Source organism: Melopsittacus undulatus, chromosome 5 (assembly GCF_012275295.1).
Source record: "Melopsittacus undulatus isolate bMelUnd1 chromosome 5, bMelUnd1.mat.Z, whole genome shotgun sequence".
NCBI lineage: Eukaryota > Metazoa > Chordata > Aves > Psittaciformes > Psittaculidae > Melopsittacus > Melopsittacus undulatus.
The window spans coordinates 36,874,097-36,890,168 of record NC_047531.1 but is presented as its reverse complement, the minus strand read 5'-3'; the positions used below and the strand labels follow the sequence as shown (position 1 = coordinate 36,890,168).

At 42.1% G+C, this 16,072-nt stretch overlaps 1 protein-coding gene across 1 annotated transcript in view; it reads left to right on the top strand.

Moving 5' to 3' along the window:
- GRIP1 (glutamate receptor interacting protein 1) overlaps positions 1–16,072 on the top strand; it is a 325,658-nt gene that overhangs the window by 298,935 nt on the left and 10,651 nt on the right. Inside the window, exons 16-22 of the mRNA XM_034062764.1 lie at positions 4,058–4,202; positions 5,283–5,422; positions 5,593–5,781; positions 9,709–9,862; positions 11,590–11,790; positions 14,194–14,305; positions 14,446–14,490. Of these exons, the coding sequence (XP_033918655.1) occupies positions 4,058–4,202; positions 5,283–5,422; positions 5,593–5,781; positions 9,709–9,862; positions 11,590–11,790; positions 14,194–14,305; positions 14,446–14,490 (986 nt within the window). The remainder of the gene's footprint in view (positions 1–4,057; positions 4,203–5,282; positions 5,423–5,592; positions 5,782–9,708; positions 9,863–11,589; positions 11,791–14,193; positions 14,306–14,445; positions 14,491–16,072) is intronic.

Here is a 16,072-nt window from a genome sequence, read left to right as displayed (position 1 = left end):
AGAATTGCACTAGAATGGTCTGTTCCTTTAATTGCTTTTGAAAAGAAACAGTATCTTCTGGGTGTGATCAGTACAAAGCAAAGGCAGACGGATTGAAAGTCAGTTGTGCAAATCGGCTTACACAAGTACACTTTGACCCAGCAAAGTGAACGACCGCTGCATGGCAGGATACTGTGGTTAGGTCCCTGCAGGCGGTGAGGTGGGATTTGCTGTACATAGTTGGTCCACCTTGGACAGAGGCTGGCCAAACTGGCTGTGGACTGTACATCCAAAGGGACACCTGACCCACAGTTGCTTTGCAAAACTGGGCAAACCAGGTATGTTATGAAGAGCAAGCTGCAACTTCACTTGGCAAAGACTGACAGGAAAAATGCCTGTAGAAGGGAGTTTGAGTTTTCCCCTCACAAGAATGAGATTGAGATTTAAATTATTTTAATTTCTCATTACATGCTTTTTTGAGGAAGGGAAGCAGGGAGCGGGGCTTCTGCCTCCTTAGGTTCTCTTAGAATCATAGAATGGTTTGGGTTGGAAAGGACCTTAAGATCATCCAATTCCAAAACTGCTGCCATGGGCAGGGACACCTCACACTAAGCCATGTCACCCAAAGCTCTGTCCACCCTGGTCTTGAACACTGCCAGGGATGGAGCATTCACAACCTCCCTGGGCAACCCATTCCAGTACCTCACCACCCTCACAGGAAAGAATTTCTTCCTTATATCCAATCTAAACCTCTGCTGTTTAAGTTTGAACTCATCACCCCTTGTCCTGTCACTACAGTCCCTAATGAATAGTCCCTCCCCAGCATCCCTGTAGGCCCCCTTCAGGTACTGGAAGGCTGCTATGAGGTCTCCAACAGCCTTCTCTTCTCCAGGCTGAACAGCCCCAACTTTCTCAGCCTGTCTTCATATGGGAGGTGCTCCAGTCCCCTGATCATCCTCGTGGCCTCCTCTGGACTTGTTCCAACAGTTCCATGTCCTTTTTATGTTGAGGACACCAGAACTTCCATGCTGTCTTTCAAGCTCTTCCTTCTCATAAATATTTCCAGCTTCTGGCTCTTCTTCCTGCTGTTTTTCCTTCCTCTGCTGTCTCTCCACCTCCTCCTCCCTTCTCCAGACAGTTGTATGTGTCTCAGAGCTGTGTTCCTCAGAGCCAGCCATGCAGGTGAAACCAACAGCAGGGTATGTGTCATGTGCTCCCCCAGACCTTGCTCTTCTTTGCCCTTTTGTCCATATGGATCAGATGTTACTCTGAAGAGCAAGGCAGTAGTGGACAGGGCAGAGGTGCTGCAGCACAGAGGGTCTGCTCTCACTAAATGTGGTTTCCAAGAACTGTCCACAATTGTGTCACAAAAAAAGACAGAAGGAAAACCTCGAAAGCATGAGACCCAAAACCATGGTAATTTGGTTGTATTTCCACCCCAGATGGAAGTACATTTTCAGCGGTTTTTATCTTATTTTTTTATCCCCACCAGATTCCCAAACTGAGAAAGATTTTACCTCCTGATTAACCTCATGTTTTGAATATCAGATCTCTCTGCTTTCATGGCAAAACTGGCTTTTGTTGTTAATTCAGGCCACGTGCACGCAGTGTTCTTGGAGAGCTTGTATTTGTGCTGCCTGGAAAGAGCACTGAAGAGAACAGGGTAGCAATTTCACATTTGTTGCATTCTGCCATTAATTTTAATAGCTATGGCTAACCAGAAGACAGACATAATGAACCGGTCTCCTTTGCAGTCATTCACTAAGATCTATAAACTTCCAACTCTCATGTGGCAGGGCTGCTCTATGATTAATAACTTCTTATTCACTCACTGTTGATAGCAGAGAAACTTCAACCCTCAGCAAATACTGGCTATTACATTTTTAATTAGCTTGATGGATTACTTCTCATCCTTCAGGTGAAGCCTTAAACCATGTCAGTGCCACACCTGTGTAAGCATCATCAGCATTAGATCCCAGAGGTTTTGTTGGTGCTCCATAAATGCTTTAGCAAGCAAGCAAGAGCTGCCACTCTCCTGCTGTGCAGTGGCAGCCTACAGCACTGTATGCCAGCCAGAAGATTCCAGTGGGGTCTTGGGAGTTGGGCACCTGTGGAAAGAGCATGTCAGATAAGGTGTAGTTGATGTGGACTGTGCCAAAACACTACTGACAATGCCCCAATTAGGAATACAAGGCCAACACTAGGCATGAAGATCCCAGAATTCTTTGCTGAATAAACACGCTAATTCTTCTCACTTTTGGTTCTATATGTGTACTGTTTTCTTTAGGGTGGATAGCAAGGGGGAAACGGGGGAGCTGGGAAGTTAAAGGCCTATATTTTCTGCAAACTGGGGAGGAACAAAGTTGCCCCAGAGATATTGATGTTTCTCCAGCTCTGCTTAAGTATCATGTTCAGCATTAGCAGAAAGCAGCTCTGAGCCTTTGCTAGTGATGCAGGTAGCTCTTTATGGTTTTTCTGTGGACAGGAACAGGAATGGGGACATTTGAACTTTCTAACTTGTCTCAGGTTAGTTCTGGTAACATTTACGAGTGTGCGCCCGAGATGTTCTCCACACTCAGTGAGCCCTTCAAAATGTCATTACCCACAGATCAAGGGAAAGCTGCCCGCCAGGCCAGTCATACTGGCCGAATACCAAAATCATAAGATGGGCAAGGGAGCATTTGTTATTTTGATCTGAAGAGAAATCTGGCATTTGAGATCTTAAAATGTCCTTTCCCAACCCAAAGATAGCACAACTGATTGCTCTCCTGATGTGTAGTTCTTGATAATATTTAAAGAGCACTGTGTAAGTATAGGAGCCTTTCTTGTTGCTGCAACACCCATTGGGTATTGTGTAAGAAAAATACATTGTATTTAAGCTTATCCAGTGACAATTTTTTTCCTCATTTCCAATGATTGGTTTGTGAGATAGAAATGACAAAATAATGCTAATTGCTTCATCCGATATAATGATACAAAATCTAATGGAGTTACTATTAGACTTAAATAACGATTCAGAATTCAGAAGCTATTTCTGATTCTGTTACAAAAGCTTAAAGCTTGTCCATCAAAAACATTTGAATCTGAATTATCTTTGATCTCCTAGTTACCCTCCAGTCAGTTCAAGAAGCAGTTTAGTACCGGTATTTATACAACAGTACAATTTGCCTCCTGGCAAATGTGGTCAACAGCCTCCTGGACAAGGTCCCTGGTCAAGGGAGGTGATCCTTCCCCTCTGCTCATCCCTGGTGAGACACACCTGGAGTGCTGGGTCCAGGCCTTGGCTCCCCAAGTGCAAGAGAGACATGGACATGGTGGAGCAGGTCCAGTGAAGGGCCACAGGGATGATGAAGGGACAGAAATGCCTCTCCTATGAGGCAAAGCTGGGTAAACTGGGACTGTTCAGCCTGGAGAAGAGAAGGCTCAGAGGAGATTTTCATCAGTTTATATATATATGAAGGGAGGTTGTAAAGCAGATGGAGCCAGGCTGTCTTCAGTGGTGCTGTAACAGGACAACAGGCAATGAACACGAACTGGAACACAGAAAGTTCTGTCCGAACATCAGGAAGCACTTTTTTACTTACAAGGGTGACAGGGCACTGAAACAGACTGCCCAGGAAGGCTGTGGAGTCTCCTTCCTTGGAGATACTCAGAAACCATCTGGACACAGTCCTTGGTAACCTGCTGTGGGTGGCCATACTTGGAAGGAGCGGTTAAACCAGATGACCTCCTGAGGTCCCTTGCGACCTCAAACTGTAATTCTGTAACAGAATAGCCTGAAGTTATATTTGAATAGGAAAGAAGATATAATATTAAATGGAGTAAAATTTAGTCTTAATAGAATGAGGAGCGTTTTTCTATTGACTTCAGCGTAATCAGGTTTTGGCAATAAAAGAAGAAATTGCACAAGACAGAATATTTTTTTCCAAAAATTCCAGTAGAATATGATTAAGAAGCGTATCTGAAATGTAATCCTTTGAAAATGCTGTCTGATTACCAGTCACTAGACTGAATGTGCTATTTTTTTCATTCCCTCTTTCATAAGAAACCAATTGCATCCCCTTGGCATTTATTGCAGATGAACAGGAGAGCTCTGGAGCAATTATTTATACCGTTGAGCTCAAGCGCTATGGTGGGCCTCTTGGAATTACAATCTCTGGTACTGAAGAGCCTTTTGATCCCATAATCATTTCCAGCCTTACAAAAGGAGGATTAGCTGAAAGGTAAATTGGAATGTAAATTATTTTAAAATACTCTTTTTTGCAAGGTGAAGATTTATTTTGTTTACCTGCAGATGCTAATTTTCATGATTTAGCAATTTATATTTTTACAGTTCTCTAAATCTGAGTTTATCATCTTTTTACTGATGCTTTTTGATCATTGCCAAGTTCAGGAGCATGAGCAATATCTTAACAGGATGTTCTTGCACATACTATACAAGACAGAGCGGAGGATTGTGGTCCTTATTATAAATCACCTATAATACAGACTAGTCAATCAGACTGCTCAGTCACAGGAACATTTTAGCAGCCATTTAAAAGCAATAGCCCTGTGCAGTACAACAGATAAAGAAAGCACTTCATGTGTCTACATTTATCTGAGCTTACCATATACTTCTATGCCACTTACCACAATACACCGCATCTGTAGGTGCGCTTCCATACACCACAGCAAGCGTTATCTAAGGATAATACTTGAATCATACTTCAGCATTTCTCATCATGGTAAGTGATGAATAGAGAAAAATGAAAATTCTAAGGTTTTCCATTGCCCCTTCTAAGGTGGGTACTGTCATTGCAGCTGGAACCTTTGGTGGTGGATTCAGAGAGAGCTTGTAGCACACAAGACATGACCCTGTGCAGAGCCAGAACAAACAGAGCATTTACACAAAGAGAATTTATTTTCTTCTCTTGGTATGATCCATCCTGAAAGCTTGGTTGGTGAAAGAGCTGTTACCTGCTCACACTGCCATTATCTCTTACATTGTGAGGCTTCTAGACTCATTTCAGAACTAACCTGCACTGTCTGAGATTGCTCTTAAGCAGGTGGGCTGCAGTGAATATCATCCACAGGTGATTAACTCAACTGCTGCAGTAACACAGAAATCCACACCTCCATGCCTCAGCTCTGCTATTGTCACTACAACAAAGGCGACTTGCTTTAAGCATTTTGAACAAAAGAATTGCTCTATAACACAGTTATAAAAGCAAAATGAAAGAAAGGGAGATGAGCCTTTCATGCTCCAAATATGCAAAGAAATTGTCTTTGTTGCTTCTTATGCTCTCTTCTCTCTCTTATTGTAGGACTGGCGCAATTCACATAGGAGACAGAATCCTAGCAATAAATAGTAGCAGTCTGAAAGGAAAACCTTTAAGTGAAGCCATTCATTTATTACAGATGGCAGGAGAAACCGTCACCTTGAAAATCAAGAAGCAGACAGATGGTGAGTATGGCCAAGAGTAGCATCAGCGGTCATGTGTGTGTTGTTACAGATTAACAGGCATTTAGGCCATCCCTGGAAAAATGTCGTGCCAGTTGTGAAAAGCATTTTCTTAGAACTGCAGTAAAGCAATGATCACACTACCCCCGCTTTTTCTTTATAATCCTATTCAGCTACCAGTCCCAAGAAATTTTCTGTTCCTGTGGGTCACATAAATGAATTGAGTGATGCTGAAGATGAAACCTCTGCTGCACAGAAATCTGGCAAACTCTCAGACATCTATTCCACTACAGTCCCAAGCGTTGACAGTGCAGTAGAGTCATGGGATGGCTCTGGTATTGATACCAGCTTTGGAAATCAAGGTACTATTGTAAATACAATCGAGTTTTAAAGTGGAAATTATTGCCTTCATGGTTGACCTTCCTTTGCCTTAAAAAGAAGTTTATCTGTACCAACTTTAAACCTTGTAATGTGCCAGTGTCTCTTAATGACCATACACCTCGCCAAGCAGCATGATTTCTTACACTTGGCTGGTCTCAGATTCATTCCTTCATGACAAGGGGATGTGTGTATGAAGCACTTATCAATACATTAACGGGTTTTTGTTAGCTTTACGGACATCTGAATAGCCTGGTCCACAGCTCATCCACAACTAAATGAGTTTATCCTTCAGATAGGGATCAATGCAAGGCACAGAATGCTCTGAAAATGTTCATTAATTTGATGCCGTAATTTTATGCAGTAATTTTTAACTGACAACGGATTTATTATAAACTGCTGCAGGGGGGATGTTAGGCATTGCTTATGATTTGTAAATCTTTTGCTTCTTCCTCATCCCTGCAGCATTAACATCTAACTTTCAGCTCTCAAAAACAGTCTGAAAGGATCAACAATACATTTTCTGCTTCTGCATCACTATTGTTTTATATAGGATTTTCAAATAATCTTTTAATTTGTAAGACATTTGTTTTGGCAGTGAGGGATACAGACATCTCATAATAGTCTAAATGACAAGAAAAGTAACTTCCACACAGTTTCAGTGTTTTATTTAACTCTCTTTAAAATGTTTATATCCATAGTAAAGCAGGTATCTGGACAGGTACATCCTCACCTCAAGTAATTTTCCCTCGCTCACGCTGGTTGTGTGCATTCTCTTCTGTTTTAGTTCTGTTTCTTGCTGTTGCCTTCCAGGAGCGAGGGTCGTAGCTCATGGGCAGCTGTTTGGTCAGTTTGTCAAAACAAGCCATGTTAGATTTACTTCAGATATTTTTAAGTTTTAAGGACAAGTATTGCTGAACAAGTGCCAAAATAATAGTTCTCGTATCCTGGGTGAATCGATGATACTTGGAGCAAATTGCTCAACTCTGGAGAGGATTGAGGCCCAGACTACTTTTCAAAGCCCTGATGATTCAGGTGATGAGCCAAAATCAAACCAGTATCTCAAAGGAGATACTTTTCTAACTGCCTTAAAACAAATCAGCCCAGACTTGGCTGGATACATGGCACTTGTGTTAAACAGCCTGAGTGTAATCAGGTGTGCGCCTTATCCCTTGCTGTGGTACTCATGTGACCCACATTTCCATTAAAGTTCATTCTGTCTTGACCTGTCAAGTTGAGTTTGGCTTCTCTCCAAACCTTTCTTGGCACAAGAACAGGCTAAGCAAATTGAGGAGTTTGGGGAATGTTTCTGGAGCACTGCATAATGCTTCATCCTATTAGTTACTAATTTAATGCTGATGAGCAGTCTTTCCTCTCCTGGAATTACTACCCCATTTTGTACCTTTGTCTAATGTGTCTGACTTGCTGGCTCTGGAGCCTTCCACACACAGCAGTCACATTTTCACAAACCCTTCCTAGAATCTGGCAGTATGTTAATGTCTGCCAATTACCTGGAAAATGCACACAGCTGTCTAGTTACATGGGATTTGAGAGAGACAGGTCTACACTGATTTATGGGAGCAAATTGCCCTCTTTAGAGAGGTGACAGCAGTGATATTTGTTAGTCATGAACAAAATAGAACGTCCTAATCCAATGTGCACATCAGAAAATGCCAACTGTAGAGCTAGAAAAGGAGTATGTCAAGATGAAACACATATATAGCAGCTCTACCACAACAGATTTTGCTTGCCAGATCAGCATCAGCTTGTGACAAGTCAATCCATGCATTCTTCGTGATACACCACATGGAAGCCAGGCATACCTAAAAGATTCAGGAGAAAGCAAAATGGTGCTGGAAACTCTGTGTATGTGTTTAGAAGCATTAGTGCCTCTGCCTGTCTACCTGCCTATATAAATGTGCAACAAGCCACCATAACAGCTCCTTTCTCCTGCAAACAACCTTGAGCTTGAATAGAAGAACCAAAATAAGCAAGAATGTTGTTTTTCATTATGTGCCCTCTACTCATGTAGATGTGGCATTTAGGGATATGGTTTTATGGTGGACTTAACAGTGGAGGTTAACAGTTGGACTCGATGACCTTAAAGTTCTTTTCCAACCTGGATGAATCTGTGATTCTATGACAAAAGCACCCAGGAATAAATACTTCAGATAAAAAGATCATCTGATGCCATTACACAGCCTTGAGATACTTGGAAATGGCTGCTGGAGAAATCATTTTCTGCAATGTGAGCTTCCTGAGGGTCTATACTGGTCGCGGGCTCTTGTGCCCATCATGAGATGGGCCTTTTCTCACCTCTTAAGAGCCCTAGCAAAAATCAGTGTCTCTGCTAAGTGCAAGTTTCTCTTCCACAAGGCGGCATGGGTACAGAGGTTCCCATGTTGGCAGGGAGGTGCAGGGCTGTGACAGCACAGTCCTGCATTTGTATTAATGAGTCTTTGCCTTAGTGGTGCACAGACAGCTGCTCTCCTTCCTGTTATAGAACCATAGAATAGTTAGGATTGGAGAGGACCTTAAGATCATCCAGTTCCACCCTCCCCTGCCATGGGCAGAAACACCTCACACTAAACCATGTCACCCAAGGCTTCATCCGACCTGGCCTTGAACACTGCCAGGGATGGAGCATTCACAGCTTCCTTGGGCAACCCATTCCAGTGCCTCACCACCCTCACAGTAAAGAATTTCTTCCTTATATCCAGTCTAAACCTCTGCTGTTTAAGTTTCAACCCATTACCCCTTGTCCTATCACTACAGTCCCTAATGAATAGTCCCTCCCCACCATCCCTTAGGCCCCCTTCAGATACTAGAAGGCTGCTATGAGGTCTCCACGCAGCCTTCTCTTCTCCAGGCTGAACAGCCCCAACTTTCTCAGCCTGTCTTCATACAGGAGGTGCTCCAGTCCCCTGATCATCCTCGTGGCCTCCTCTGGACTTGTTCTAACAGTTTCATGTCCTTTTTATGTTGAGGACACCAGAACTGCACACAATACTCCAAGTGAGGTCTCACGAGAGCAGAGGAGAGGGGCAGGATCACCTCCTTCGACCTGCTGGTCACGCCTTCTCCAAATCCAGGGTAGCCAGTTCTCCCAATAGCTTCCGGATGGGCCCCATATCCCTACTCTGTCTATTATTTGCTATGTACCTATGGAATCCCTTCCTGTTATTAACATCCCTAGCCAAGTTTAGTTCTTTTAAATTTAATTTCATTCCTATTCCAGCATTACTCCAGTTAGTGGCCACTCCAGAGCCTCTGCACCATGCCACCTTCCACCTTAGGTAGCCGTTCTACAGATTGATATTATTGTGCATAACTGACACTAATATGTCACATTTTTTTGGCTGCATTGCTTCCAAATTTGAGAAAGTTATGAGGAGGAAGGAAAAACTTTCCTGCTAGTCATCTGAAGAGCCAAGGTGATGAGTTTTTTAATGCATCCTTCCATACTATTTTTTCAGTAGGTCTGAAGTGCAGTTATCTAAATAGCTTAGGTTTAATTTGGGGCATGTTGCACATGACCATGTTAAATTGTATTTAACATATCCATAACACCCATGATTTATACACTAGTGTTCAATGTGTGATGTCAAATAGGAAATTGATGAATTGGGAAGATATCTAAACTAAACATCAGAAGCAGCTGAGACATAAACAGTAGGGGAACAGTATTATATGTACGTAAGATTCTGCTTTTGATGAACTTTCACAGAAGAAGCTCTAGAGCACGCCTGATTCCAGGCGTAATTTAGATCATAAATAATCTGACTACTACTGCAAAAAGAAGCTAGCAACCATGAATCCACATCAGGGTTCTATAGAACCAAGCTTCAGAGATGTGCTTTTCTGTCATTACAGCATATACAGGGCCGTAAATGCATAATTCATCTTTTTAGGACACAACTATCAGGCATCAGGGTACAACTTCAATGCCTATGAGTGGAGGACTCCAAAGCAGACTAGTTTGTCCCCTCCAAGCAAACCACGAAACCACCCATTTCATGATACAGGGCTGAGTGATGATGAATGGGACCGACCTACAGCAAGCAGGTAAGTTCTCATATGAGTTTCTGTTTCTGACTTGCAGCTGCAGCAGCACCTCAAAAATGGATACTTACTGTCTGGAATGAAATTATGTTCTTCTAATGCAGCTGTAACAGCTCTTCCTTTAAATATGAGGTACAGTATTTATAGTTCATGAAAGTTAATAGGGTAGATTAGTGACAGTTATGGAAGATTATGATACCAAAACCAAGACATGTATTTATTTTGAGTTACTTCAGACAAAAAACCCCACAGCACTTATCTCTTAAGAATAAACAAACAACAAAATTAGGGCATTCCCTTGAGTAAGCATCAGGAAAAACCCTCTCTGTTTTCCACTCCACAAAAAGAAACCTATAAATACAGTGGCTAAAAACAACTGGCATGTTAATCTTTTATCTTCCATGAAAACTCTTCATTTTGTCTTGGGCAAAGAAGCAGAAATTGCAGTCATCTTCCATAAATGCTTGGGGCATCTGCAGTGATTCAGTGGGAAAACAAACTGATCCATGTAGAAATGTCTAGTCCAAAGCTATGGTAGTTTGACATGCATGCATTCCTCTTCTTCTGAGAAGTAAATCTCCTTTTCAGTTAATTTCTCTGCAGGCAAAAGAACTTCATGAAGGAAAAGTGCTTAGTTGGCAATGCTTGGAGATAGTAAAAGACCCAAATATCTCTTCCTCTTTCATTGTAAGAATGATCTGGCAGTGGAACCACTGCAGAAACTTGGGTAATTCCTGCCAAAGAACAGTTCTTCCTCAGACAGTCACAGAAAGATGTGCCTTTTGTATCTGTCCTCAGGACATGCAGACATGTATGTCCTTCATGAGAAATAATTTCTTGGTGTAGCAGCACAATAAACCCAAAATCCCAGTCTGTGAGAAATTCAAGTTTAGTACTAAAGAAAAACTTTCTGTAGAAACATACTGGATAAGTAAATCCATAAGGTCCAGGTTGTTACCTTTCAAGTACAAATCAAGGCAAAGTTTAGATGCCAGTGCTGCTTTTCAGAATCTGAATGATGGGTCCTCTGGTACAGCAGATTGCCCACTGCTGTTTTATCTGGAGACAAGTCTGGCAAGGTAATAGCTAAGATATGGCCAAGTGTGAGCTCTGAGTCCATATCCAGCTCCTTTGGTCCTACTGGACAGCAGCATACTAGAAGTTTTCATAGACTAGTGGTGGACAATACTTAATAAAGGAAATGGCCATAGTTTTCTTAATACCTCCCATTCTTGGTAAGTTCATATATTTCATTTAATAGCAGCATCCTTACTCATAGTTAAAGCCCGTATCTTGTTTCTCAGATGAGATGTAGCCATATATTCCAGAACACCTACTGTTTTGCAGTAAGCTGAAAACTTTGATGACCAGTGAACCAGGAAGATGGGTTGCAAAATACATAGTCTTCTACATTAAAAGCATGTATTCTGCTACCATTTTAAAGCTCTATTTAACAGGAAGTATACACATTGAAGAGTCTTGTTCTTCTTGTCTATGTGACTTACAGCTGAGATATATGGCACAAATTAAATTAATGATTATTCTTCCTGCAGAAAACAGTGTATGTAGCAACTGATGGTGTTCTTGTACCAAGTGCTGGGGTATTTGAGAAGGGTATATCTGTTCTTCCAGCCTGCTATAGGAATTCCCAGGAAACCACCTCTTCTCTGCCTCTAGCTAAGCAACTTTTAAGAAAAAAAGTAATTTTTTCTTACCTTTATTTTGTGTAGCACAGCTTCCAAGAACATGTGGCAACAGAAGGAGACTGAGACACTGGGAGAGAATCAAGAAAACCATTTAAAGCAAGCTTCCGTAGAAAGATCAGGGGGAGAGAGCAACAGGAGCGTGAAGAAAGAGAGCAAGATGTGGAAAGGTGCCTCTGGTGGGCCAAGGAAAGGTGGGGGGCAGCTGGAAGAATGGAATACCTCCAGGTAGGAGAACAAAGAATGCACAGCAGTGAGATCTAGTGGGGCTGTGGTGGGGGCAGGAGGGGAAGAAAGGGAAACAAGATGGGAAAAAGGAGAACAGCAGGGTAAAAGCAGATAACACATCATTAATGTGCCATTGAGTGATAATGGTATTTCAGTTGGCAAGTGAGTGAAACCAGAGAGCTGGAACCACTCTGTAGCCTGCTGTCTGCCTACCACTGGCAGGTGGGACAAGTCCTGCTCCAGGGAAGCAGCTTGGCACATTAAAACAGTGCTTACGGGAATGAGTCTGCCCAATCCCAGAATCCTCAAACCACCTGAATTTAAAAAACAAAAAACAAACAAACAAAAAAACAACAAAAAAGAGAGATAAACTAAATTTTGTCTCGCATATGGCAGTAAGAACAAAATCAGAGGCACCTGAGTCTTCGTATCTGTCCCACAATCTCTCCTTCTGCCTTTTTATGCATCTAAATGTCTGATGGCTCTTTGAATAAGCATCAGAAAACCAAATATATTCATTGTAGGTTACACAATATTTCACATGACATAAAATCAATCTCTCATGTTTCAGAGAAAATAAAAAAGCATCTAGGTGAGAAATGATTTTGGTACATCTTTTTTTTCTGGTGCAGTGGCTCAGCTACAAATCAGTTTATTCACACAGGTGTGAATGGAGATGCAAAAGTTGAGCATTTCACACACTGGAAGACAAGACTTAGAGAAAAAGCAAAGGAAGAGGTGAGGGCAGAAAAAGGAATTGCTTCAGCTAAAAAGAAGTGCAGATATACAGGCATCATGATTGCAGATTTCACAGAAGTTGGGGAAGAAATGGACCTCCAGTTTTATGAAATACAGGCTTTACTGTCACAGACAATTGCCTCAAATAATCCTGTTCATTAACTCAAGTTCCATTTTATAGTATAATTAGTGTGCAACATAAAGAAAGGTATTGTAATGGATAAATTAGTCTATGTTCAACATTAGCTATTAAACCAACTACCTAGGCTTATTGAAAAAGCTAATTTCAGAAGTCAAGGAACTTTCTAAAATCATGTTTTAAATGCTTTCTTACCTTGCCTGGGAGTAATTGCATCTGTGATCTCAGTAGGTATTCTCACCATTGCTGTACCTATTGCAGTATCTTAGAAGAGACACTGATGCTAGGTGGAGAATCATTGCAATAAGAGATGGAAATGGCTGACCATTGTCTGCTTGACTGATGGTAACTGTAAGAAAGCATCTTTGAGGCAGAGTATCATGAGCAAGCTGCCGTCCCTTATGCTGAGCAATTCCATTGAGAAGCTATTCTGTTAAGTGTTACCTTGACGCTATTCTCAGTAATACATTGTTTGACAAGCAAGGCCTCAGATGCTTCTGTAATAGAGTTTGCTCTGTTTATGTGCAGTTAAGCACCACTAGCTGCAGTCCATGGGCAGCTGATCCAAAGCAACAGCTTGCTGCCACCAAAAGGGCGAACTCTCATTCTTCCTTTCCTCATCCTTCCCCTGTGCCTTTCACATAACCAGCCCAGTCCAGTGCAGCAGCTCTAATGCCTGTGGGAACCTTCATTGAGCTGGTTGTCATTGCTAAAACAGCAAAGTACTCCTGCTTCCTCCACACACACATGCACACACACACACATGCTGTAATGGTGTCCCATGTGGCTGTGTTGCTGCAGTCAATATTTGGTAGGTTTTATCAGACTTCTTTTGTTGGGCAGCTTACCTAAGTATTGCAGTCACCACCATCTTGCTCAAGAGTGCCAGTGTAAGGCTTCACTCAGTCTGTTTATGAAATACCAGAGACCCAAGTCTCCATGCAAGACAGTTGCATCCTGAAAGTTTCTCTGTTTGTGTATGAAATGACTGGAGCAGTTTCTATGACAGCAGTCAGGTGGGCTAAATTTGGTAACAGTAAATGAAGCTTAGGCTGAAAGAACCAGGTGGAAGGCACTGCCATTCCTCTTCTGAAGACTCGGTTGCAAAACTGAGGGCTCTTTTCATGTTCCCTGGGAGAAGTCTCCGAGGTTGAAAGGTTTTACTGCAGATATTCATTGCACAGAGCAGCTCTGCACACAGCTACTGGTTGATTCATTAATTTCCATAGGGAGGTCCCAGTTCCAGCCCAGTAAAAATGTGCACTGAATTGTGCTTGGAATCCAGTTATCTCCTTACCGAATAGCTCACTGCTCAGATGCTGCTCGCAGCTGCCAGGTTACGAGAAGCCTTGTCTGTCACATGCTCTGCGTGCCCATCCAGCCTCTCCTGGTCCATGACTCTTCCCCACCCTCCTGCAGTAAGGTTCTGTTGTTCGAGTTGCAGTCTGTGGCAAGGCATGTGTGTGAAATATACTTTTGAGGGAAAGAGAAGTCCACATTTTTTTAACCTCTCATTGTACATCTAGCTTTGCAGGTACCCATGATAACACCGAGGCTGACCAGGAGGAAAATTTCTGGTCTCAGGCTCTGGAGGATTTAGAGACCTGTGGCCAGTCAGGAATTCTGAGGGAACTAGAGGTAGAACAATCTTAACCTTCCTTTCCAATTGTAGAGAAATAAAATGGTTTTGGTTTGGTTTACATTCATTTTATTTTCTCCTTTCTTTAAGTTTCACTAATCACACCAGTTCATTTAAAAGCTGTAACCCCTCTCCACAGGACAAGGCTGACAGGCGTCTGTGTTTGAGAAACATGACTCTCTTGGTACCTACCCTTTACCTTTGTATTTTCGCTTGTGCAGCTGCCTCCCCCGCCCCTAACCAGAGCTCTTTTCTTTTGTACAATGCAACCAAAGTTCTATAAACGTGCTCACCCCAGAGCTTTTGACTTGCAGCTTCTGCTGTGCATAACCCATTGATGCTGCCTGCACAGGCAGCAGATGTCGCAGAACTCTGAAGTGGGCATAGCCTTCCTGGCAGCAGTGCATCCCGTTCTCTGACAGACGCTTTATGCAGCTTTTCTTGGCATGTTGTAGGTTGTCTTTTAAACTGAAACTTAATTTGATTAAGATGAACATAAAAGAAAATCAGCTTTTCAGACCGTTCCCCTATAATCTTACCTCTCTGCAAAAAAAAGAAAACCCTGCTAATGTTATACAGCAATTTTTTCATTATGTAACAAATTGTCACATTTCATCCTGAAGTGAATTGCAAATATAACCATGTTTCACGTTCGATCATGAGGGGGATAAAAGGGGAGGGAACAGAGACAGAGTAACTTAGAGTCTTATTTTCCTAATGCCCTTTTCTCTGAGTTGTCTAATCAGAACAATTAAGAGGACACTGCCACTGGAAGCTGTGGAATGAAAGGTCCTGAAATGTTTTCTTTTATGTTCTTTTAAATTCCTGGAGCTGCAAAACTGGCAGAATCTCATGTTCATTCTCATGTTCTATAAAGTCCTTTAGCAGCCAGGAGGGATGTGAGTGGTGTAACTGAGTGAAAGTATTTTCAGTTCAGATTAATTTACTCCTTCAGATCTATGGCTTTTGTATTGCACGTATGGGTAACAAAATGTGATTCTCACATATTTGTTATTGCAAACCAGAGGAATATAGGAGAAAATGTTATGCTGGTTTAATACCGTAGTTAGATGTGGCTCACTACCACATGCTTCTCTCGCAATTTTCAATATTCAGAGCACAATAAAAGGATATGGAAATAGATAATTCTGAAATGGAAATAGATCATTCATGCTGACCAGAATTCAGTTACTTCAACGTGTCGAATTTTCCCCAGCCTTTCCCAGAAGTGAGAACTGTAGATGCTGTATAGTTTATAGCATCGCCCTGTTCAGAGCCCACCGCTCTGAAAAGAAAGCAAAACTTATTCAGTATGGCAGGATGCTGAGAATGGTGATGCCTCTATTTTATGAAGTGCCATTATGTAGTCAAGGACTCCTTATCATTCTTTATTTCAAGGTCTTCATCCAAAGAGCAAAGAAAACTGTTGTTTGCCAAGTCCTCTGGATGCTTTTGCTCCATCAGGCAGTAATATCAGTCATTATCTAGCACAAGAGAGACTGTAAAGAGGCTGCAATATATTATGTCATAGTGAAAGTGGTGCTGGAGCTGGGAGGAAGAAGGGTGACAGACATCCTCACCAGGGTCAGAAGCAAACATTTATTTGCCTGTCTTCCCCTTATTTTTTTCCTCCTTTCATTTTTACTTCTCATTTTCCAGCAGGCTGCCTGCATCCTGTCCCTGTCAGAGTTCAGGTTACGGCCTTTTAATTTCCCTTTTCACTTGTCCATCGGCATCAGGGAGGATAAGTAGGAAATGCAGCGTTC